The 24,078-nt window shown below is 52.0% G+C and overlaps 1 protein-coding gene across 3 annotated transcripts in view; it reads left to right on the plus strand.

The window, feature by feature from the left end:
* The window catches only part of ACSF3 (acyl-CoA synthetase family member 3), a 38,244-nt gene extending 24,716 nt beyond the window's left edge, over positions 1-13,528 (plus strand). For 2 of the 3 annotated variants that reach the window (XM_080936781.1, XM_080936780.1), the window contains exons 7-10: positions 1,478-1,604; positions 9,592-9,726; positions 10,109-10,220; positions 13,030-13,528. In XM_080936781.1, the coding sequence (XP_080792907.1) occupies positions 1,478-1,604; positions 9,592-9,726; positions 10,109-10,220; positions 13,030-13,147 (492 nt within the window). In that variant the 3' untranslated portion in view covers positions 13,148-13,528. The remainder of the gene's footprint in view (positions 1-1,477; positions 1,605-9,591; positions 9,727-10,108; positions 10,221-13,029) is intronic. The other variant, XM_080936782.1, reaches the window with a different exon arrangement.
* Positions 13,529-24,078: the final 10,550 nt, after the last annotated feature.

Genomic DNA, 24,078 nt, shown 5'->3' on the forward strand with positions numbered 1-24,078 from the left:
ATACAGATGGCCACATGCTTGCATTACAGATACACATAGCCATACTTGGCGTTTACACAGCAAGGGCTTATCCACGGAGCCATCTTCCCAGCTCCTCAGCCAAGAACCAGCTTGTCTACATCTATAAAGTGTCATTTGGGGTTCTTAACTGGAATTATGTCACACCTGTACACCACTGGGGGGAGAATTAACGATTACTAAGTCCCAACCCATGAACATGGTATCTTTCTGTTCACTTAGATCTGACCTAACTTTGTGTACGCCATCTTCAGCAAGCAGGTGCTGTCATAATTATTAGACATACTCAAATGTTTCTTATATTTCCTCTTTTCCTTTTTTTTTTTTTTTAATCTTCTGTTTCAGATAACCCAGTGGGTGCAAGTGCTGGTTTCTAGTTGTTCACCGAGGTCTGTGGCAGCACAGCTAGCTCTGGGCGGGCATACCGGCATCCTCTAGTAACTTCGCTAAATTCACGTGCTAGGTCAAGGACATTGTTTGACTTGAGTTTGTAATATATTGGGAAGTTTTACATATGCATCGCATTTTTTGCAAGTAGCAGCCCTTTTATTTCTTTTCAAATTTTTATTCATTTCTTTTTCCTGCACTTGTTCTTCAGTTAGGAGTTATATCACTGTGCCTCATAGAGGCAGGAAAATGGGCATACTTGTGTGTGCATGTGTATGTGTGTGTACACTTGTGCATGTGCCCATGCATGTGACACAACATACAGGTAGAGGTCAGAGGCAATTTGTGGGAGTGGATATCTTCTGCAGCGTGGGTTCCAGGTTGAAACTTAGGTCGTCAGGTTTGTCAGCAGGCTCCTTTATCCATCCATGTGTACATGTGGGGGAGAGCCCGTGTGTGCATGTGGGGGAGAGCCCGTGTGTGCATGTGGAGGAGAGCCCGTGTGTGCATGTGGGGGAGAGCCCGTGTGTGCATGTGGGGGAGAGCCCGTGTGTGCATGTGGGGGAGAGCCCGTGTGTACATGTGGGGGAGAGCCCGTGTGTGCATGTGGGGGAGAGCCTGTTCTACCAGACAAGACCCTACCACAAGAAAAGAAGCGAAAGTTCATCCTCTAGTAACAATGAGAAGTATCGATTCCTGGACTCCTGGACACGTTAGGCAGCAACCCCATCATTTACCACTGGCCTCAAGCATTACAGCCAAGGCACAAGTACATATGCTGATCTTATATAGCCAATTCATTCAGATGACCATAGTCAGAAGCCCCGTGATAAAGACACACGGTGTCCATGCCAATGCCAGAGTGCCCAGACATTCTACTTGACATCAAAGCACCCTTGGTTGGGTACTTTGAACCAAATTGTTGATGTCCAAAGGCTATGTTTCAAAACAACAAAACAAAAAACCAACATTTGGTCTGTGGTGGAATTGGAAGCCACCTGCCTGGTAGAGGAGCAGCAGAGACCCCAGTACTGCCCTGCTCTGACCTTCATGTCTCTCCTCCTTTCTTCAGGTGACCCCAGGGTTCGAGGAAAAGGAAGGGGAGCTGCTAGTTAGGGGACCGTCTGTGTTTCGAGAATACTGGGATAAGCCAGAAGAAACGAAAAGTGCTTTCACTTCGGACGGCTGGTTCAAAACAGGTAGGACAAAGTTCTGAAGTGGCAGGGGACTGCGGTGGAGGAGGGTCTGCTCTAGGTGTCTCTCAGCCTGTGCATTCCAGAACCTCCCACTGAAGGCGGAGGCCTTTTGGAGGCTGCTATTTGACACCCTTTTGAGTGCCTCAGCCTCCCACCCGCTTCAGGAGAGGGCCTGAGGCAACTGCCCTATAAGGAACCTGGAGCCCTGTCCTCAAGACAACTTCTACACTGTCCCCTGCCAGCTGGCCACATTACCAGATGTTGTTGATGCCAGATAGTTGTGGTCCTACTGCCCCAGAGGTCACGATCTCCTGTTCCTCTTAGGCACCCAACTGCCCCGTCCCCACAGCCATCCTCTTGCTGTGTAAGTCCCCCTCTTCACCGTTTGGTTTAGGCATCAATTTGCATATTCCGGTTTGGTCTCTTGTACGTGGCCTGTGGGCTCATGGGTGAGAGCAGTAGGGCTCACGCAGGCTGAGACACTGCAGGTACTGTCACTTCTCCACCTGAGTGTCAGTCCTCCTGAGACTTCTCTTCATCTTGTGGGAATCTTCTGTCCTGAGCACAATACGGCTGTGCCACAGTTGCTAGTGTGTTTTTGCCTGGAGTCCATCACGTGAGGTACTGACCTCAGGTCAGCATTCTGGTCGCTTTTCCTTTTTGCCCTTATAACATTTGTGTATAGGCTTTCTTTTCTAGTTCTTAAAGTAATGCTTTTGAAAAAGAAAGGCCCGTTTCTCATGTGACATCCTGATCCATGTAACAGAGGCAGTTTCTACCATGTTCTTTTGGGGAGCAAAGCCTTGTGGGGGCATGCGCCCTAGGTGGGTACTGTGGCTCGTCTGAAAGAATTGGGGTCAATAGGTAAGGAGGAGGCAATCTATAAGTTTACCAAATGTGACCCTCATTTGGTGGCCTTGAAAGCACGTGTTGTCCTGGCTACCTTGGCCCAGCATACTCTCCCTCGGTGTGGGCATCAATCCAACACCTCCGGGGAGTCCCCAGGGTCCCGTGGAGACCCACACGCTCCTGGGCACGCCCTGTGGGCTCTGCAGGCACCACTGTTGCAGGGTGTCACCGGCTGGGGTTGGAGAACCTGGCGTGATTATGTCGTGATTATATCAGTAGGTCAGGGATGGAAAGCGATGAGCATGAAACACACGGCTCCCCAGTGCTCCCTCTGTAAACATCCTGGTTAATGCCAGCTATCTGGAGGAAACAAACCTCCCGCTATTGTCCCTCCAATGCAGTACATAGGAAACCCTGCTTTTGAGAGAATCCTGCATTTACCCGGCCCCTCCAGCAGCCTTCTGCACAGTCCCTGCGGGATCCCAACTTGCTTTGTGGTCACCTTCTTTTATGTTTAGGTTTGGATAAAAAGCTGTGTTCTTTCCTTTAAAAACACAGGGAGCAAGCCCTATAGGTTTTACTGATGTTGGGACTCATGGAGCCCTGGGGTGCAGCAGGAGCCACGTGGGCAGTGAGCGCTCCGGGTGGGCCTTTCTGCTGAAAAGGAATAGCATGCATTAATTATTGTAAAGAGATGTCTTCAGGAGAAAACGATTTTGAAATTCAGTTTAATTTCATTGTAACGTGCTGCAAACAGGAAGGGAGTGTGTGTGTTTAATTGGCTCTCGGGGGTAAGGCCGGGAGCTGGCAAGCCTTTGTCACAGGCCATTAGCGATACAGACTGCATAATGAGAGCGCGCAATCAGCTCGCAGCTGCCGCTCCTACAGGGAGAGCATGATATTAAGTAGAAATCAGGATAAATTAAACTTAACCCTTTCCCTAGCTGTCCCTCCTGCCACTCGGATTGTGGCATAAGCTGGAGAAAGGTTGTCCCAGGCTCTTGGGAAGAGCTCTTCCATGGCCTCTCCCAGGTCATCCTCGGGGTCAAGATGAGAGGAGGGCCATGCCCCTACCCCACTGTTCCTTCTACACCTCACTTTCTGCGATTTTTCTTGTCCCAGAGAATATGCAGAGGAACTCACGTGGTCTGTGGCTACTCAGAAAGAAGCCGAGGCCTCCCTTGCTGCCAAAATTAGTCCTAATTCTGTGACTTACAACAAAACTGTTTAGAACAGGTAGCCTGCCTAGAGTTTGGGGCCCAGGCAGGCAATAGTGGGTGAGCCTGGAGTCTGGAGTTAGCCTGTCCTCGGTGGGTAATAGGAGGGAACAGGAACTCTTCTGTGGCCACCAAGACTAAGGAGCCAATCATCCAGGCCCCGACAGCAGAGTGGATAGAATCTAGGCACTGTGAGTCAATTCCATTAATATGCACAGGAACCAGGTATAGTTACCAATAAACCTGCAGGGGCACAGCAGCTGTGGATCTCCTTAGAGAACAGAACCCTGATCCGAGGAAAGTTACCAGCCACAGGGGAAGGAGAGACAAACACCTTTACATTTCCAGAAAGCCATGTCCTGCTGTCCCACCTTCAGATCACTGCCCTGCTTCGTCTGTGCCTATCTGCCGGGGCTCTGTTCTCCGTGTGGCTGGCTTTGGGGACTTTGCCCTTCCATGTTGTCCCAAAGTGTCTTAAACACATGGCTGTAAATGGTTTTCAGATGTAACCTGTTGTCCTTCACCCATAGCCTCCATAGGAATGGCAGTGCCTGAGTCAGGACCTATGAACCCCTGTGCGATGAGCAGAGGCTGCTTGATGCCTGCAGGACGGGACCCAGCCTGCATCTAGGCTGGAAGCCAACCTTGCCTTCATGCACCTCAGTAATTACACATGGTGGACAGTTTGTGCTATGCTGTGCTGTGGAGAGAGCAAGGCATCAGCAGGAAGGACAGAAGTTAGTTAACAAGTCCCTAAAGGCACTGGGTGTTTGGGGGGCTGAATCCTCCAGACAGGCTGTGCGGCCCCTAGCTTGGGTTTCCATGGGGACATGAGACATGCAGAAGCCAAAGCTTCTCCTAGAAGAGGTGAAATGGTAATGGCACTGTCTACCACCCACCATATAACCTGTGCTGGCCAGGATGGGCAGGCAGGGAAGTGAATATCCCTAATTGCACTGCCACTTGGGCAGAAGCCTCCCTTCTTCCCTCTCCATGTGCGCCGAGTTCTCCATGAAGTTCTGTACACGTTTGCTTAGGGTTAGTACCGAGTGCTGCTGGGAGTCTCCTTAGCTCACTGAGTGGCTTCTCCAGTGCAACCTCTAAAGGTTATCATTAGTTTTTAATCAACTGTTGATTGGTTAGTAGTCCTCCCATAGACTCAAGCTGCTGAGGGTCATCACAGCCCGGGGAGGCATGTATGGGTCTTCATTTCTGACTGTTGAGCTTCCTGCTCTTTTCCTGCTGTGTGACTGTCTCCTGGGAGGTGGGAACGCATCAGTACCATCCTGACTGGTGGATACAGGAAAAAGGAGGACACGCAGCACTCTGTGTGCTTTGTTTCCAATGGCAAGTCCCCCACCTCAGGTGCTGTGTGTGGACAAAACAGGCCAGGTCCACAGGACGGTGGCCTCATCCACCTGGTGCTAGAATGTCATGAGTGCCGTCAGTCAGTGTGTGTCCCTGGCTTGTTCCTGCACAGTGAGCTGTGAACGCCAGGCAGGAGCTGGCAAGTTTTGTGTCTCTCTGTGGCTTAGACTTTCACAGCCCAGCCAGCCCACCATAGCCCAGAAGACCCAAGACTCAGAGTACTGTACGTGTGGAAACAAGAGCCACTCCTCCTCCCATCCTCACCCAAGTCTTGCTGGTGGGTTCAGGGATGCTGACCCCAATTCACAGAGGATGATCTGTTATTGCCACTTGGTTACTCACTCCCTGCCATCCTCTGGTGGACCCGACTCCCACCGACAGTTCCCACAGCCTGTTCAGTCCGCCAGCAGCATTCGCTCTGCTAAGCTCGGGCTGGTGGATGCTGGATGCTGTTTGTGCTGCAGAGGCCAGGATCTGCAGGCCTCAGGCACCTAGAGTCCTTGAGGACCTGCCCTTTCCAGAGCGCACGGGGTGCCTGCCAAGCTCCATAGTGGTTGAGCACCTGCCTGTCTGCTTTCTGGATTCAACTTCTGAAATACAATTTCTTCTGCTTTCTCCCCGCTTTAGGATTTATGCCTTTAAAACCAAACAAACTGTTTGATTTTGTCTTTGGGGTTCTTAGCTGTGCCTGGTCTGCCACTGTTCCAGGAAGGTTCTGGTGAGGGTTAAGATCCTGGGAAATTACCATATCTCTTTTGCTTTTATTTCCTGCTCCTTCGAGTGCCTCTCTAGGTCCTTGCCCCCCAGGCTCGGGTCTCAGAGGCTTTCTGCTTCAGTGCCAGTGACAGCTGCCTCCCTTCTGCCACAAGCACACCCTCTGTTAGGGTCATGATGCCTCCCCTCCCTACCTCAGCCACCTCCTCTGTCAGACAAGAGAGGCCCAGGTGGAATTGAAGCTGCTGGGAGACGGGACTGTGGCAGCTGGGAAGAGCAGCCAGAGGACAGGTAGTCCTGGTTTCCCGAAGCCCCGAGAACCAGAATCCCAAGTGTAGGATGTCATCCTGCAGCTGCCTGTGGATGCCTGGCACCGTGCCAGACTAGCAGCCCGTAGTCCTCAGCAGAGTGGATGCTCTGCTATTGTTTGCAGGGTCCCTAGTCAGAGTGCAGTGACCACAGGAGGTGGTGTGCTTCCCTGACACGGCCTCTCAGCAAAGGCACTGCCCCTCTCCATTCCTGCATCCAGAAACTGGACTCCGAGTATCACAGATTTATTTTCAATTACAGTCTAAGGCAGAGACATGGACTAGCGCTGGGTTTGAAAGCAGTGCATAAATCCATGTAATAAGATTTTATTGATTGCATGCTGTTTCTGTCGGAACAAAATCCCCTCGATACACACATCAGGTCAGACCAAGGAGGCTAAATCCAGATCAATGCCTTCTGACAAATATGTGGTTATAAAAAGTAAAAGTTACTTAACTTGTTTGATGTACATTTCAAAACAAAGACTCTGTCTTTAACTCCCGTCCAGCAGCCTGCTGTCTCAGATGCCTGGAGCCTCTTCCTTGTCTTTTGCCTGGTTTCCCTGTCTTTAGTTACTGTGGCCTTTGGAAATGGGGTTGTACTGAACAGGCCAGGACAAGATGGAGGCCAAAATGGCCTCACACTGACAAGTCAAAAGTCACAAGTTAGGTGAATTTCTAAGGGATTGGGCTGAGACAGTAGAATATCAGGAGACTGCTGGTGTCCTGTGAAGTCTAGTCAGGGAGACACAAGAGGAAGGGATGGAAGGCAAAGCATTCTGATGCCGAAGGAGGGCACGGGAGCCGCATGAGGGTGTCTGTGCTGGAGATGCCGGCTAACAGGGTCCTGCAGGACCTCGGGGCGCTAGGAGGTTCCTGGGCTTCCTTCTGAGACAACATGAAGCCTTTTCCCCAAGGCACAAACAGAGTGAGGGTTGTGCCATAGGACACAGTGAGGTAGCCCGGGTGTAAAGATGGCTCAGCCATTGAGGTAGCTGTAATCGTGGACGAAGGCCCTTAGCCCCTCTGCTTAGCCTCTCTGCCATGCTAATACCGAGTACAGCCTTCTTCTGATGGCAACATCCCCTTCCCCCCTCCCAGAGACCTGGTGGCCTGAAAGGGTATGGTCCCTGAGTCTCTCTGCCTTGTGGGTATTAGTAGAACACCGGGTGCTCTTTTCTATTCCTGTCCACGGAAGGAAAGCAAGTCTCAGGAGATAGCCTAGAACCCAGCAGAGTGAGGCACAGGGCACATCTAGGATAGTTCTTGTGTAGACACTGATGTTCTGCCACATATTACGTAAGGACACAGCACAGTGCCCTGGAGCAAAAGCAACTCAGCCTGTGTGGCTGGCTGGCCATGGAGGACACCAGCACCAGCGTCCCCTCCAATACACTCTCATGTATGCTGAATTCCAAATCTTTGTTTCTATGAGGTTATTCACTGCCCCAACTGTCCCCTTGAGCACTTAGTGTTGCCTCTGGCTGGAAGTACCTGTGTCAGCAGCATTATTGGGAGGAAGGAGTTAAGAATTGAGCCTCTGGTTATAAACTTAGCTTCAAACCTCTTTGACTTGCTATCTTTTCTAAGCTTGTGGTGTGTTATCTAGTTATCTGCCTATAGAAACCACTCTGTGGACAATTATGGAGACCATGCCCAGGTTCTCCCTCTGCCTGGTGCCATGCTCCCTACAGCTTGCCAGACCTCGGCAGCAGCATGCTCTGCTGGTCCTTCAAGCCTCTACAGGGCAGGGACCCCCAGTGGCGTGGAGAGAATAGTTCCCTCAAGATTCAGACAATGCCAAGAGCCAAAACATGGCTGGAGCCACAGAGCTGCCACTGACCACACTGCAAAAGACGTGGGGTGGTGGAGGTGCTGACAGACAGTAGACCTCAGCGGCCGGTGAGCAGAATGGAATCCAGTCATCCAAGCAGAGACGGAGGCCTGGGCGGCCAGTGCTTCCTGTGCTGACTGACATCTGAGCGGAGACTGCAAAAGCCCAGCACCGGGACAGGCACCAGCCAGAGAGATGTATAGAGGCCGTCTCCAAGGCTGAGGGTGATGAAGGCTAAACACCCCAGTGGCTCAGGCCCCATAGTCAGCACTGTCAGAGCTGAGAGCACGCTGGGGTTGAGGTCTCCCGGCTGTAGGAAACGGTAAGCCATAAGCAGCATGGAATTGGGCAGAGGAAAAGCCTGGGTGTGGCCTTTAGTAGTCACAGAGTCGTTCTATAGACAGACCGTAAGGTAACACATCGCAAGTTTAGAAAGGCTAGCCCATCAAAGAGGTTCGAAGGTAAGGCATGACCAGGCGCTCAGTTCTGTATACCCCATAGATAAAGGGTCCCTTAGGACTCAGGACGGGTCGTGTATGCCCCATAGCCCACACTGGGTCCTTCCCTTCCGTTTGTACTGTCCAAGGCCTGTCCTGGTCTAGGCTGAGGCTGCCCATCCAACTCTTCTACCTCCTGCCACACAAAGTTGCCACCCAAGAGAGAACTACCCAGTGCCGGTGCTTGCTTCAGGGACCAGCCTCTTCCCTCTCCGCCATAACTAAGCCCTGAGCTGGTACAGGCCACCATCCATCTTGTTTAATAGACTGGAGTGTGCCCTGCACTGAAGTCCCAGGGAGTAGCGAGGTGATGGATGGTGCCTTCCCGTGTCGGACCGCGTGATGTATAATGAAATATTTATGATTTATTCCAGCTAGTAACCCACAGGGAGTGCAGGGAGCGTGTGAACAGACAGTGAGGCCTCAGCACTGCTGTCAGGGCTGCTGCTGACATCTGCATGCCTCCACACAGCCATAAGCGTGCAAATGCGTGTGCATGGACACGCACCCGCACTAATGTGCCGACACACACACCACTGTGCAGGAGGAAGACTTGGCTGGAAACACAGCCCTGTGCTCCAGCCCGGCCCCTGCTCGTGTGTGGAAGGAGCGAGCGGGGCAGTTACTTTGCTTAGGGAATAAAGCACTGTGGCTGTTCGGGGCTGGTGGGAATCAAGTGCAGAAGAGCAGGAAGACATGTACCATGGGGCAGCCCCGAGTTGGAGACAGAGATGAAAGTGACCATCCTTTCACCTGGGACCCACCCATGGTGGGATGACAGAGGCTTGTGACTAGGAGTGGCACAGTGCAGGGGGGTGCCCAGCATGTGTCTGTGAAGCCAAGCTCAGGGCCAGAGGCCGCAAACTGCTGTTGTTTTGAAAACGATGTACTGTTTCTGATTGCAGTGACAGAAACATGGCCCACAGTGGCTCAACTTTAAGGTATTTATTTACAGACTCCAGTGGCCCAGTAGGTTCCCAATATGTATGGATTCTAGTGGGCTCCACCCCCACCTCCACTGCTGGCTGCAGGACTGGGTGCCAGGACACATGCCCTAGTCTCTACAGGAAGTGGGCCTGGACAGTGGAAATGGTGGGACTCACATGCATGTGGTCCCCGGGGACTCTTGAGGGTGACAATGAGGAGCACTGAAGCCTCCTGTGACCAGGTTGTCCAGCGCTATCACAGAAACTCCCTTTCCAGGAGACACGGCCGTGTTCAAGGATGACAGGTACTGGATCCGAGGGCGCACATCAGTGGACATCATCAAGACTGGAGGCTACAAAGTCAGCGCCCTGGAGATCGAGCGGCACCTGCTGGCCCACCCCAGCATCACAGGTGAGTGAATGGTGACCTCAAAACACAGGGCCTCCTCTTCACTCTGTAAGGTTTAGACTGTTAAGGACGTTCTTCCACCATAGCAGGGATCTATGCTCCCCCTCCTGCACACAGCACCACGATGGCCATGCCACACTGCTGCCTGCTGCACTAGGGTGGCCTGCAGGCCTGCTCAGAATGCGCAGCTGCTCTGCAGATCAAGAAGAGCAGGCTGAGCCCTAGAGGTGCTCCCCACTCCCGTGAGGGTCACTCCCACAGGTCTTGCTCCAAGGGCTTGGGCACTGCAGCCAACTGCCCAGCATTAGCACACATTCCTGAGTGGTGTTTAGCCTCTGGCCACTAGGACCTTCCCAGGCGTCCCAACCTGTTCTGCTGTCCTTAGATGTCGCCGTAATTGGAGTTCCGGATATGACATGGGGCCAGCGGGTCACAGCTGTGGTAGCACTTCAAGAAGGACACTCACTGTCTCACAGGGATCTCAAGGAGTGGGCCAGGTAGGGCTAAAGGGGCTGTCCTGGGTTCTAGGGCATCTAAGGGAACCATCTTGGGACTGGGGACAGAGGGCCTGTCCTGGAGCTGGGGGGCTAGGTGGAACATTCAGGAAATGGGGAGGATGAAGCTGAAGAGCTCAGCAGTGTGACCGGTGGGTAGTTTTTGTCTTCCCTCATCAGCTGCAGACTTGGCAGTAGGAAGGGCCTCTGCTGCAAACCAAGCTGGGAGGCAGTAACAGTCTGAGGCACATGTGTGCTCCTGAGACGGAAGCGGATATTTTGCTATCAACTTTTAAATCCCAAAGCATTGTGAGGCTGAGGACCCCCAGAAAGTACCTAATAGTCCAACAACTCCCCCCTATCCTGGCAAACATGCACAGGCTGCTGCAGAATGGCCTGGACCCTGAAGCCCACACCTTACTGTGGGGCCTTCAAAGCCTGGGTAAGCCTGGGCCTGGACCCACAGCTCCCAGTTAACCAGGGACTTGTTCTTCCTGGCTCCTGTGGATGCTTATCTTGTTTGGGGGTGGGAGAGGAAGGTGAGACAGGGTTTCTCTGTACAGCCCTGGCTGTCTTAGAACTCTCTGTAGACTAGGATGGCCTAACTCAGAGATCTGCCTGCCTCTGCCTCCCAAGTCCTAGAATTAAAGGCATGCACCACCACGGCCACCATACTGTACTGGCTTTTTTGCCCCGTAGTTGTTTGTGATAGATTCTAGCTTCTCTCTCATCTCAGCCCCTGGCGATTTCTGATGTCCTGGCGGGACTCAGAGGACCAAAGGGGATTCACTGGCATTCCTGCAGCTTCCGCTGTGAGGAGACCTTCAGGTTCCTTCTTTCTGAGTTCCCTCCACTCTGCTGTGTCTCCTGCCCCCACTGTCCCCACCCCGATTTGCCTTCTCTCAGTAGAGAACTATTTTTGGCTCGTCCAACAAGACTTCACACGCAGCAGGAGTCCTTGTTTCATCAGGGCCACACAGCTGGGCAATTACCGATTCCCCTGGATTCGCAGAATCACAGTTGGAGCTCCACAGCTTAGCAAAGGCAACAGTCTGCTTGGCCGTTGCTGCTTTGATTAAACAATTACTTTTTTGAGGGAAAAAAAAAAAAAAAAAACCACCAGGCATCCTCTGCTGAGAAGCACTGTGGTTGGATGAAAGTTCCACGTTGGCCTGAAACCCTCAAGCCATGGTCTGTGACACAGTTGTTGGCTCCTGCACTCTGAGTGTTTCCCTCGGGGCCTGTGTCTGCCGCTGAATCAGCTCCTTGCTTGAGTATTCAGGCTCGTGGTGAATATAGGAAGACCTGAAAACGAGGGGCTGAGGACTAGAGCATCCTGGGAATTGTGGCTATGAAGAGGGCACTGCAAGGAAGGCTGCCAGATTGCTGAGCTGACCTAAGGAAACTGTGGCCCCTTGGATTTTGTCCCCACCATGGGTAGCCTCCCCGCCAGTTGTTTCTTGGGGCTGGGGACCTGAGGAAACCCCAGCCTTAGCAGGTCCCCAGGGAACAGTGTCTAAGCTCCCTGGTGCTCCTCCTGTGAGTACACCTGCAAGGTCACATGGCCAGGTGATCCTCACCCTTCTATGATGTCCCAAGTCCATGCCTGACGGGTGCCACTTGCTTCCTGTGGGCCGCGCTTTCTCGCCGAGAGCCCTGCTGGCCCTGAGTCTCAGCCCACGGTGTTGTGCTGTCCAGCCACCATTAGAGAGGCGGTGGGAAGGAGAGCGATTAGAGCACTCATCCTGAGGCTGCAGTTGGCTAATAGTTCAGATGGAGACCGTGTCTGGAAGGGACCAACAAAGAACAAAATTTCTCCATGGTGACTGAAAGGGAAGTGGGCAAATGGCACAGACCTGGGGTTTAAGTACGCAGTTTGACTATATAGCAAGTTCAAGGCCAGCCTGGGCTGAGATGAGAAAGAGGAGATTCGGGAAGGAGCAGAGAGAATCCAGGTGTCACTGCGCCCATCTTTGTTATCCACCTGCTATGAGGTACAGCCTCACCTCACAGCAGCCCAGTGATCATCAGGAGGTCCACACAGACCCAAGTGTGTCCTCCTTGTAGCTGGTAGCACCAGTAACATGCTCAAATTATCAAAACTAACCCAAGAGCCAGGACTGAAGAGCTCTGTGTCTGTGAAGCTGAATCCCAGCTAAAAATCCTCAAAGCAAATGCCAGGCTCAGAGCACCTCAGGAAACACTCTGCAAAGTGCATACAAATCCATTCCAGTTAGAAGAGACACTCCTGCCTGACTTCATGGCACCCACGACCCTGCTACTGAAACCAGACAAGAAACCCAGACCAGTTTCCTGTCAGACAGCACGAAATGCTTAACCAAATGCTGGAAATTAGGTCCTATTCACAAAAGAGCCAACACATCATGATCGTGTAGCACTTAGGCCAGAAACGGGAGGTTAAACATTAGAAATCCAGCCGTGTGGCGCAGTGTGCTCCCAGAGTGAAGGCCTTGCTGTTGTTGCGGTAGACACTGAACGTGCATTCCTAGGTGCTGGTATCACTTGCAGGGACTCTAGCTGTACTACAGTCAGCAAGCCTGTGGTCAGATACCCCCAGGGCAAGAAGAGACCTGTCTGAGCAGAGCAAAGGGCTTTCTTCTCCTTCCTCTCAATGTGCCCTCACCCATGTCACTGCTGCCTCCAGCCCAACTTTGCAGGAAGCCAGAGGGAAGACCGTCCTGTTACCATCCATCACAATCAACATGTGACCCCAATGGCTTCTGGGTATATCAGATGCCTACATCTCCCGGGGTTGGGGTGCTGTCCTCTCAGGCTGTGCTTGTCTCTGCAGAGGTGTCCTGGCACCCTATGCTGTGCCCTCGGAGCTCCTGCTGGTGGAGGAGATCCCACGGAACCAGATGGGCAAGGTGAATAAGAAGGAGCTGCTCAGGCAGTTCTACCCCTCGTGACAGAGGAGCCACCCAGGCCCAGGCTGGAGAACAGCAAATGCCCCTGGCAATCGTGCTGTGGGCCTTGACTCATGTCCCAGATGGAACCCCCTTCCCTTCAATCAGGTTGACCAGAATCAAAGCCACTAGGATGAAATCACCAAGTGAGCTTCCCCAACCCCAGGTTGATTGCCCAAGCTCAGGTGACCCTGACTGCTGACTGTGTCGGTGAGCCTTGAGGTCACTGGTGTGTCAGTCTCACAAGCACAGCAAGGACATGGCTGTGGCCAGTGTGTGGCCAGCTCTCCAGTGCCCAAGGCTGCTGCTTCTCCTAAGGGCAGGTCCCAGAGAGCCAGAGGTGACAGTGGGAAGAGAGATGAAATAAAAACACAGGGGTGCGTGTCCATTGCTTCCTTTCCTGTGACCTATGAGTTGCGTGTCTGTGCACACACAGTTCCTACAGCCGTCCCAGCTCCCAGCCCAAGTAGGATGCTGAGCAGCAGAGCCTACAGCAGTAGGTGGAGCCTGCAGCAGTAGGTGGAGCCTGCAGCAATAGGTGGAGCCTGCAGCAGTGGGTGGAGCCTGCAGCAGTAGGTGGAGCCTGCAGCAGTAGGTGGAGCCTGCAGCAATAGGTGGAGCCTGCAGCAGTGGGTGGAGCCTGCAGAAGTAGGTGGAGCCTGCAGCAATAGGTGGAGCCTGCAGCAGTGGGTGGAGCCTGCAGCAGTAGGTGGAGCCTGCAGCAGTGGGTGGAGCCTGCAGCAGTGAGTGGAGCCTGCAGCAGTGAGTGGAGCCTGCAGCAGTGGGTGGAGCCTGCAGCAGTGGGTGGAGCCTGCAGCAGTAGGTGGAGCCTGCAGCAGTAGGTGGAGCCTGCAGCAGTAGGTGGAGCCTGCAGCAGTGGGTAGAGCCTGCAGCAGTGGGTGGAGCCTGCAGCAGTGGGTGGAGCCTGCAGCAGTGGGTGGAGCCTGCAGCAGTAGGTGGAGCCTGCAGCAGTAGGTGGAGCCTGCAGCAGTGGGTAGAGCCTGCAGCAGTGGGTGGAGCCTGCAGCAGTAGGTGGAGCCTGCAGCACTCCAGACCAAGCTTCCTACTGCTGGGACTCTCACCCTGGAACAGTAGAACACTTGATGTCTTGTAGCCACCCAGGGCCATCCCCAAATGGTCTCAAAGCTTCTCTTCCATGACCTTGTCTCACCCCAGCTTGGGGTCTTTCTGGTCCTCTGTGACTGTCTCTTAGTTGCCTTCTTCTCAAACCTCTTCCTGCTCTGCTTCTGAAAGCTTCCCCAACTTCCATCTTCCATCCCACTGACACCTTAGATGTCCTACCAGCCCTTGGGCCACATGGAGAAATAGCTGTCTGTCTCCGTCTGTCTCTCTGTCTCTCCCTAGCCCTCTGGGGCCACTGTGTTAATGATAGCCCTTTGTCCACACACGGCCCTCAGCAGTCTGCAGACATCACATGATGGGGCTTCTGACATTGCCACAAGGCCTGGTAGAGCTCCAGGTTAGACTGGACTATTAATTTGTTGAAAGGAAGATGCTCTGGCCCCAGAAACCAAGATGCTTAAGGAGTATCTGATATCTGGGCCTCCCAGAGGCCACTCCACTGTAGTGATCCCCAGGGGCAGGAATCCCAGAGAATCCCAATGCGTTCTGTGGGAGTGACCCTATGCTGCCTCTGTCTGCAGCGTCACCCTCTTGGGCCATCTTGCTCAAGAAAACAACACCACAGCTGCTACTGGGCCCAAGACCCTGGACTCAGAGGCCAGTGCAGAACAGCCTCAGGAATGGTGGGAGGTAAGGTTGGTAAGGACTTTGGTATGTTGAGCCTAAGTGAGCCACTGTGAATGGTTTTCCGAGGTCAGAGGTCACCCTACCTAGGCCATGGCCACAGGAGCTGCTGATACGAAGGCTGGTCTCCTCCTAGCAGCTCTTTAAATTTCCCTCACAGCCCCTGGCTCTCTGACTGCCTTTGGTGTCACTGCCACAACCAACCTCATCTGGAGCCCATCTTGCAAAGCAGGTGTCACAGAATGCAGGTGTCTGGAGCCCTAATGTGGTCCACCATAGTCAAAGATAAGGTGCTGTGATAAACACCTGAAGCTGGAGCTACACTAGCTCAGGTAGCTGTGCAGAGTGGAGAGTGATGTCATCCTAGCCACAGAGCTTTGTGTGTGCACACACGTGTGCAAGCGTGTACACACACACCCCTTTTGCCATTTTCTCTGTGGTATTCTCAAGGCCACTGTGGCTTGACTGTTTTCTAGGCATGGCATCTCTTGCCAGCATAGGGAACATCCATTGTCTCATAGATCATGCTCCCGTGGGTGCAGAACTGGTGGCTCATGGCCCTTGTAGAACCTGCCGACACCCAAGAAGACTCAGCTCCCCAATATTTGTGACCCTAGCCCTCGATGGCTGTCCCTGTAGTTGTTTCTCCATTGTAGCCACGAGCAGGTCAGCACTGCTTCCGAGAGCCCTGGGAGAGCCGAGTGCCCTTGCTGACATCCACCATGCGGTCAATTTAGCTCAGCAAATAGATCGATATCAAATTATCCCGATTCACCTTCATAACTCTTAAGCGAGCAATAGTGGAGGGGAGACAGGGTCACTGGGAATAAATAGCTGTGAAAGGTCCTTGTGATCTATCACCTGAAGACAGTCTCGGCGTCCTTCGCCAGCTGCTGACACGGTCGTTAATAAAGCCCAGGAAAGCGCCGTCAGCTACGGTGAAGGATAGCCACAGGTCAGGTATGGGAACTTGCCGCGTACTGGCAGGGTACAGGGTTTGTGGCCTGAACCCTTCTCAGAGGTGGCAGTGGGTACTGCCCAAGCAGACTCGATGGGGTGCCTGTCTGTGAGTGCTTTTCACACATTGGGGGGGGGGCAGCCCTGGTCTGTGAATGCAGCAACTGAATGTTGGAGGGAGGGTTGTCCTAGAGAGAAAGGACTGCACTCACTGCCCAAGTCCAGAGCCCTCGGATGAATGTCCTTCCTGGCCACCTCTCTGGAGTTTCCCCCACCTTTCCCACCTGCCTAGGGCATTTGTGTGTGATCAGGTGAACACCTGTGAAACTTGTATGAACATATGTGAAATACAAGAACACCTGCCTCTGTAAAAGTGAGCACATGTAGGTGAGGCTGGTCCCTCTGCACACTGTCACAAGTGACCATGTTTGTGTTCAGGCTTGTAAAAAGGGTTTTCCTGAGGACTGTGAGTGTCACATGGGGTGCTCAGGTACAGGCCCGACTAGGTCAGGTACATCTGTGTGTCCCATCTTTGGTGGCCCTTCCCCTTCTCTGGATCCTCTCTGAAGCACAAGGAGGTCATTGGCCTGCAGGGTATAGCCCCAAATGACAGGTTGGTCAGATGAGGATGATAGACCAGTAAGTGTCCTTCATCCCAGACTGTCAGCTCCCCCCACAAGTAAAAAAAAAAAAAAAAAAAAAAAACAACCAGCTGCACCATCAGTACCCAAAGGTCCTACAGCTGCTTTAACAGAAACAGGCTCCTTCAGGCTGGCTGGATTGTGCCACCAGGCACACACATGCATTCAACATACCTAAAACACATATGTACATGTCTGTCCAGGTGACACAGATCTGGTCTCAGTGAAATGTCAGTTGTCTCAGAGGCTCCATTAGCCAGTGTCAGCGAGAGTGTCAGATGGAATAGTTCTGGAAGAAGGTGCATGGGCCCTGCAATTCCTGATAGGCCATTGGGTCTACAAAGCATCACTACTTCTGCATAGACCTTGCATGTGGACACCTGCCCCTGTCCCAGGACAGCGAGCCCAGCCAGTGCAGAGGGAAATCACTCTTTAAAAGATGCTTTAAGTATTGTGGAAGGGCAGGAGATGCCCTTCCCGCAACAGACACAGTTTATTGGGTAGAAAGTTCATGATGCTATGTTTGCTTTGGTCATCTTCAAGAAGTGAACCCCATGGAGCTGGAGAGATGGCTCAATGGTTGAGAGCACTGGCAGCTCTTTCAGAGGTCCCAGGTTCAATTCCCAGCACCCACATGGCAGCTCACAGCTGTCTGTAACTCCATTTCTAGGGGATACAACACTGTCTTCTGACTTCTTTGGGCACCAGGCACGAATATATGTTGTGCACAGACACATTAAAACACTCATTTAAAAATATGTTTAAAAAAATGTGAAACCCAGACTTTGCAGGTGACACAGGACCCAGCTGGGTCTGCAGGTGGGGCTTCCTTGACATCAGATGAACCTCCACCTGGGAAAAGAGGGCTGGTGTTCCGAGTGCTCACAGATCCCACCCCTGAGCACTCCTCACCACCACAGGGAAGGGGTTCCTCCATACGTGAGTTCCAACGTATCTTTGTAAAAGCAAGCTTCTCCGTGGCCTCCAGGAGAAAGTTGGGGAATTAGTGGACAGAGAGTACACCCAACTACAAGTGAGAACTTGAGATGTCAGAAACTCAAGGATGAATTATAAGTGTCAGATATGAAAGTCACTTGGCATTCAATGTTCTTATACATCTGTGGCTTCAGATGGTTTTCTGTGTATGTAGGAATGACCACTGGAACATCGGTGCAGATGAAAGCCCTTGAAAATGTCTGGGCAAGTACATGTCTACCAAACACAGAGTCCGAGATCTGGTCCACCTTGGCACAATTTTTGCAGGCGTGGTGGTGTATGTATGCCTGTAATTCTAGCAGTTAGGGGTGGAGGCAGGAGCATTGTCATGAGTTCAAAGCCAGCTGACTTTGTCTTAAAAAAAAAAAAAAAAAAAGACGGGGAAGGAAGAAAGAGAAAAAATAATCTTAACTGATTTTATTGTACCTTAAAATTAAAGATATGAAAACAAAGCTGAGCAGTGGTGGTGGTGGCAGTGGCACCAGTGGTGGTGGCGGCACTTAAGTCCTTTGAATCCAGAACTTGTGGAGGGAGGGCGTAGAAGGATTTGTTAGTTGGAGGCCAGCTTGGTCTACATAGCAAGTTCCAGAACAGCCAGGACATAGACCTTGTCTCAAACGTGTGTGTGTGTGTGTGTGTGTGTGTGTGTGTGTGTGTGTGTGTGTGTTCCATTATATACAGATAGATAGACAGACAGTAAGACAGATAGTATTCCTTTAAATTATCATTGTAACCTAGGTATTCTGCTTGCTCCTTTTTATAACAGTGGGTTTTTTTAGTATGGATATGGTTGGGTTTGTTCTAATTAAAAACCTCACAGATTCACTGTTTAGATAAAGAAGTAAATATGCAATGAATATATGTGTGTGTGTTTGTGTGTACATGTGATATAAAGCATATATAATTTTTGAATGTTCCCCTATAGAAACCTGTTGCAGTAAATATTAAATAGGGATAACCTTTTATCCCTAGCTAGTGCCAGCACCCGTGGGGCCACATGGCACATTCGAACCTGGTGGCTACTCTGCCAAACGATATGCAAGCTGCCCTCTCCACGTGGTTCCCTTCCCAGGTGGTCCACTCTGCCCGCCCTAGCTGCTTCTGTCTCCAGTGGTCCACACCACCCCAGCATGTTGTTTTCACTTGTAAGACCCAAATTGAGTCTTATCTATTTGAGGCTCCCATGAATGAGACAAGATATCAGAGATCGACACAAAAGCAAGAGGTTTATTAGTCCAGTGCACTGGGGTGGCCTACATCCAAAGAAGAGGCGACCCCCCCCCATTTGTACAGTTTTTTATACACTTAATAATGTGTGGGCTACAGTGATTGTGATTAGGCATGCAAGCATTGGTGGGTTTCGTTGACTTTTAAGTCAATTGGCTGCTGCCCAACATGGACCTGCATCTCAGGACCTATGCCCTACATTCCAGGGGTCACCCAGATAAGACACTTCTCTCCAGGAAGTGCTGCTTGGCACCTGGGTCATATTTCTTCCCCTACATTCCAGGGGTTGCCCAGATAAGGTTGAAGCATTCCTTCCTGGAGGGTATGGGACCCCACAGAAGCCCTCAGTGGGAGGGGGAGCTGTAAGGAGGATGTGGGACTGTAAAAGCCCTTAGGGTCCCGCACACTCACTTTCCCTTGGCATGTTGTTGCATCCCTAGCAAGCCTTGCATGCGCACATCCATGTCAGGGCGTGTCCTGCCACTACACCCTCTTTGAACTCAATTAAGTCACCTCATCAAAGAACACACCAAAATACTCTGATTCAATCGGTATATTTTGTCCACCTAGATAAGTCAAATGATCCTGTACACCCCATTCTTATAAAATATGCATAGCAACCTTTATCGATATAGAGATGTGCCAAGAGAAACATCCACATCTGCTTCCATGTTGCCCCTTCTTGAATCCCTACTCTCCCCTCCTCTTCCGCCTTACCAAAACATTGTCCCTGCCCCACCCTCTACTGTCCAATCATGTATTGACATCAACCTACAGAAACCCACTATTTGTAAGCTAATTTACATGTATAATTTAGGGTGGAGAGATGGGTGCAGTTAAGAACATTTGTTCTTTCAGAGGGCCTCGTTTCTTCCAAACTGTCCAGAGTTCTGTCTCCTGCCTTACCGCTCTTCCCTCCTCTAAGGAATTGCTGAAACGTCCAAGAAAATAAACCCGAGGCTCCTTTCTCCTGCCCATCCTCCTCATCTCCTTCCCAGGGCCATGCAGGACCCTAGCTGTTCTGTGAGCTACCACACTCACTGAGAAAGCACTGGCCTCTGTTCATCATTAAACTAACTGTCCTCTCTGGGTCCAGTCTCTCTTGGGGACTTCCTGTTGCAGGCCCTCCTGCTATACAGGATCACAGGTTTGTGGGTGTGTGAGGACGGAGCTCCTGTCAGATCTGACTGTGACCCTGCATTTCCGATTCTAAAATTCAGAAGGCTCTGAAAAGCAACATTGTTTGGGTTTTGTTTTCGTGTTTTTGTTTCCTGTGAACTCAATCCCAAAGAAAGCTGAGCCCAACGCCTGAGGCTCCATCTGGTCCTGGACCCCACTTGGTGAGAAGCTTTGCAAGTCATGCTGGGAACTACTGTGTGTTGGCTCTGCAAACAACCCTAGACCCTGCTGGATGTCACATACTAGGTGTCTCTGTGCCTCTGAGACAGCTGAAAGTTCAGAATGTGACACACACTTCTTGCAGGATGCAGACTTACCTTTCATCTGAGATTTTGCAAGGCAGTAAACTGTCCTCTGAAACCTCGAGACCTCTGAGCTGGAAAGGAGGGGGTGGGGGGATCTGGCTGCAGTTTCCATTTCCTATGGGCTAATGACTTAGAACTAACCTTGAGCATGTATGGGTCTCATGCAGGTTTCAGATTTTCGAGTATGAGGCAGTTCAGGCCTCTATGTCTGTCTGTGTGTCCTGTGTATCTTCCTCCGGCCTGCATGAAGTGTTCGGGTGACTGATCTGTGGACCCACCGACAGATGTTCTCAGCATTCCTCCTGAGAGCCCAACCTGACCGTGTGCCTGTCAGGCCTTAGGCACCATCCTTCCATCATACACACACACACACACACACACACACACACACACAAACAGGTGGGTTGGGGGGACAACACTGTTGTGGGTTAGTTGGAAACCATTTCCCCTCAGCAGCATAAAAGTAACCCCTGGATCCCAGGCCTTTGAGACAAGGTCCCCTGCTCTAAGATCACACCCTGTCCCGTTGGCTGTGAACCTTCAGGACACCAGTGCCAGTGTTGAAGCTTAATCCCAACGCTCGGGCCTCTAAGTCTGGGAGACCAGTGGTGGCTTTGTGGAATGAGCCCAACAAGGCTTCCCCTGCCGCCTCCCCTGCCGCCTCCCCTGCATGAGCATTTTCATGGAGCCCTACATTTTGCACATTCAGGTTGCATCATTAGGACAGGACATGTGGGGGGCTTTGGAGAGAACTTTGGCCTGCAGAGCCCAGGCCACTTTCTGTGAAAAACTACCAAGTCAGGCTCCACTAGTCCCCACCACCAAGCCGCAACTATCATTAAGGCAATTCCAACCAAAGGCACACACAGTCCTGGAGGTCTAAAGGAATGAGGAAGTTGGCAGCTGCCTGGGTGAAATCCTAATTAGTGTGTTTGTAGGACTACCCTATGTGGAACACCCTTATGAGGGTATCCTAAACAATATTCTTTGGAGCCCTCCTAAGGAACCCCCTCACAGGGTTCCTCTCTGTGTGAGATGCCATTTCTTGGGACACCCCCCCAACTCTGTATGAAACACAATCCAAACACAAGTCCTCCAAATACAGGGACTCAGTAGGCAGGCTGCCACAAAGCTTCTGTCTGATGTGTGGTACCAACGAAAGGGACTGAGGTAGAGATCAAGGAGGTGGCAGGGCTGTGGCACAACCTTGGGAGAAGATGTGACCACAAAAGACAAAGGTCTTCTGCATCCTGGCTGGGCACATGTCCCACTAAAAAGCCAGTGCCTCATCCTTGCCCCCAATATGACCTTGGCTAACACAGCCTTGTGAGGCTCTGGTGTGGCATGGCTTGAAGCAACGAGAAGCCAGGCACTTATAGGAGACTCTGCAGTGACTTAGCCAGTGTCCCCTTGGGGAAGGAGAGATAGGTGCTTTGGGACAACTTGGGATGCTAGAACTCATAGCCAGGTGTAGTAGTTTGACTAAAAATAGACTCATAGGGGGTGGCATTGTCGGAAGTGTGGTCTTGTGTGTCACAGGTTGTGTGTCACAAGTTGTGTGTCACAGGAGGGTGGGCTTTGAGGTTTCAGATGCTCAAGCCAGGCCCAGTGGCTCACTCTCTTCCCGCTGCCTGCCAATCTGGATGTAGAACTCTCAGCTACCTGTCCAGCACCATGTCTGCCTGTGTGCTACCATGATGACAATGGACTAAACCTCAGAACTGTAAGCCAGTCCCAGTCGAGTGCTTTCCTGTGGAGTTGAAGCAGTCATGGTGTCTCTTCACAGCAGCAGAGACCCTAACAAGACACTAGCTGTGGCAAAGCCAAATCTAGAAGGGTCAGCCACCCACAGGAGAGCAGAAGGCAGGCATTGACCAAGGAGATTAGCCTGGAGACAGCCACAGACAGGTTCCTTCCGTGTGCAAGGACCCGGAGGAAACCAGAACATACTCCCTGTGTGGAGGGTCTGGACACAGAGCCACCAAAAGAAAGTGACATGTTAGTGGAAGGTGACCAGCAGGTGGGTGGTGCTCTGCTGAACTCCCTTCCTGGAATCTGCTGGCCCATGTCTAATTGTGCAAAACATCAGCAGGACTTGGCCCCTGGGGTGCAATTTTCTTCATCTTCCTCATGGATTTAGCTTTTCTCCTGAGCCCTGTGGCTAAAAAGGACACAGAAGTGTCCCCCACTTTTTAAGCTGTGAGGCAGTCCCAGGAATCCTTGGAGGAAGCCAGCTGGAAAGCACTGAACTGGGGCGGGGGTGGGGGAGGATTATGGGGGAGGGGAAGGCAGGGGAGACAGGGAGGGAGGCGGGGGAGACAGGGAAAGTCAGCTAAATAGGTTCAATTCCATTGACTGATTGTATCTGAATGGTCATTAATGTGATTTATTTGGTTGTTTCAGATTCTTTACTCCCAAATTTGTCACCAACCCTCTCAGTATTGACTGAAAGACAACAATCCTAGTTCAGAACAAAGTGGGAACAGGGCTTTCTAGCTTGGCTCAGGGCCCCTGTGCACACCCCTGTTCTTTGCTGTCAGCTGGACTGGAAAGGGCGGTAAGACAGAGGACGGGATCGTGCCTGACCCCCAGCCTTTCTACCTGACTCCTACTTTGGCAGACAAGCGCTGTCCTCCCTCAACCCCAGCTGTGCCCTGATCTCAGGGGACACCTGTCCAAGATGACCCTAGCCAACATGAACTTTCCTGACAACAGCAGACAGTTATGGAGGCCGCTGTGGGACAGAGTTCATTTCCAACATCCTGGCATTAGAGACTCAGGATACGAAGCTCTCAGCTGCTGCTCCAGTGCCCTGCCTGGTGCCATGCTCCCTGCCGTGAAGATGGACTCCTATCCCCCATGAATCTAAGCCCCTAATAAACACATTTATAAAAACACATAACCACCCCAGGAGACCCTCTACCCAGCTCCCCAGTCAGTGTTCCAGCTGCCTCCAGCTCTTGACCATGCACCCCCCATGAGATCCAGTGGCCGGAGAACACAGCCCTTAGCATGGCCAACACACTTAACTACATGAATGCCACAGGAGCAGCAGCTCAGCCATTGGGCACTGCATGATGTCCCCAACTCTAGGTCCCACTCTTGCTTCTCTTTGACCTTCTGCCCTCCTCCTGAATAAAGGCTCACCCTGTCTTCTCCAAGGAAGTCAGCAGAGCCAGTTCCAGCTGAACCAGGGACTATGGGTAAGTACCTGCTGCTCTCTGCCCTCCTACTCTCTGCCCTCTGCACCCCTGCCTCTGTACCCCTGCCCTCTGCACCCCTACCCTCTGCCCTCTGCACCTCTGCACTCTGCACCCCTGACCTCTGCACCCCTGTGCTCTTCCTCTCTTCCTTGACACCAGCAGGGACTGAGCGGATGAAGGACAGAGGGGTGCTTTGGGGAGGGAAGGCCCCGGAGTGAGGATAGGCAGGCACTCTGAGTTGAAATGGCCCCACACTACACATAGCTGTGCATCAGAGACCTGAGGTTTACTGGGGCTTTTGTGCAGCGAGGTAAACCTACTCTGCTCTGGGCCAGACTCACAGCCCCTGGCTCTGCCCGCTGGGAAGAAGCCACCACCTCCCACCTGCCTTTCTGGATTTGGCCTAAGATGGTGCACCTCACCCAAGCCCAGCTCCCACGGGCACAGCTGGGAGGGGTTGGGGATGAAGAGGCAGCAGCCTTTCCAGGTGCTCACTTTCACTGTGGTGGGTGGGCTTTTCTATAAAGCACAGCTAGAGGCAGCTGCTCTCCGTGAAAATACCTTAAAACTGTGTCCCTTAGCCAAGTGGTGGTGGCACACCCTTTGTCCCAGAACTCAGAAGCAGAGGCAGGCGGACCACTGTAAATTTGAGGCCAGCC

Source organism: Micromys minutus, assembly GCF_963924665.1.
Source record: "Micromys minutus genome assembly, chromosome: 24".
NCBI classification, from domain to species: domain Eukaryota; kingdom Metazoa; phylum Chordata; class Mammalia; order Rodentia; family Muridae; genus Micromys; species Micromys minutus.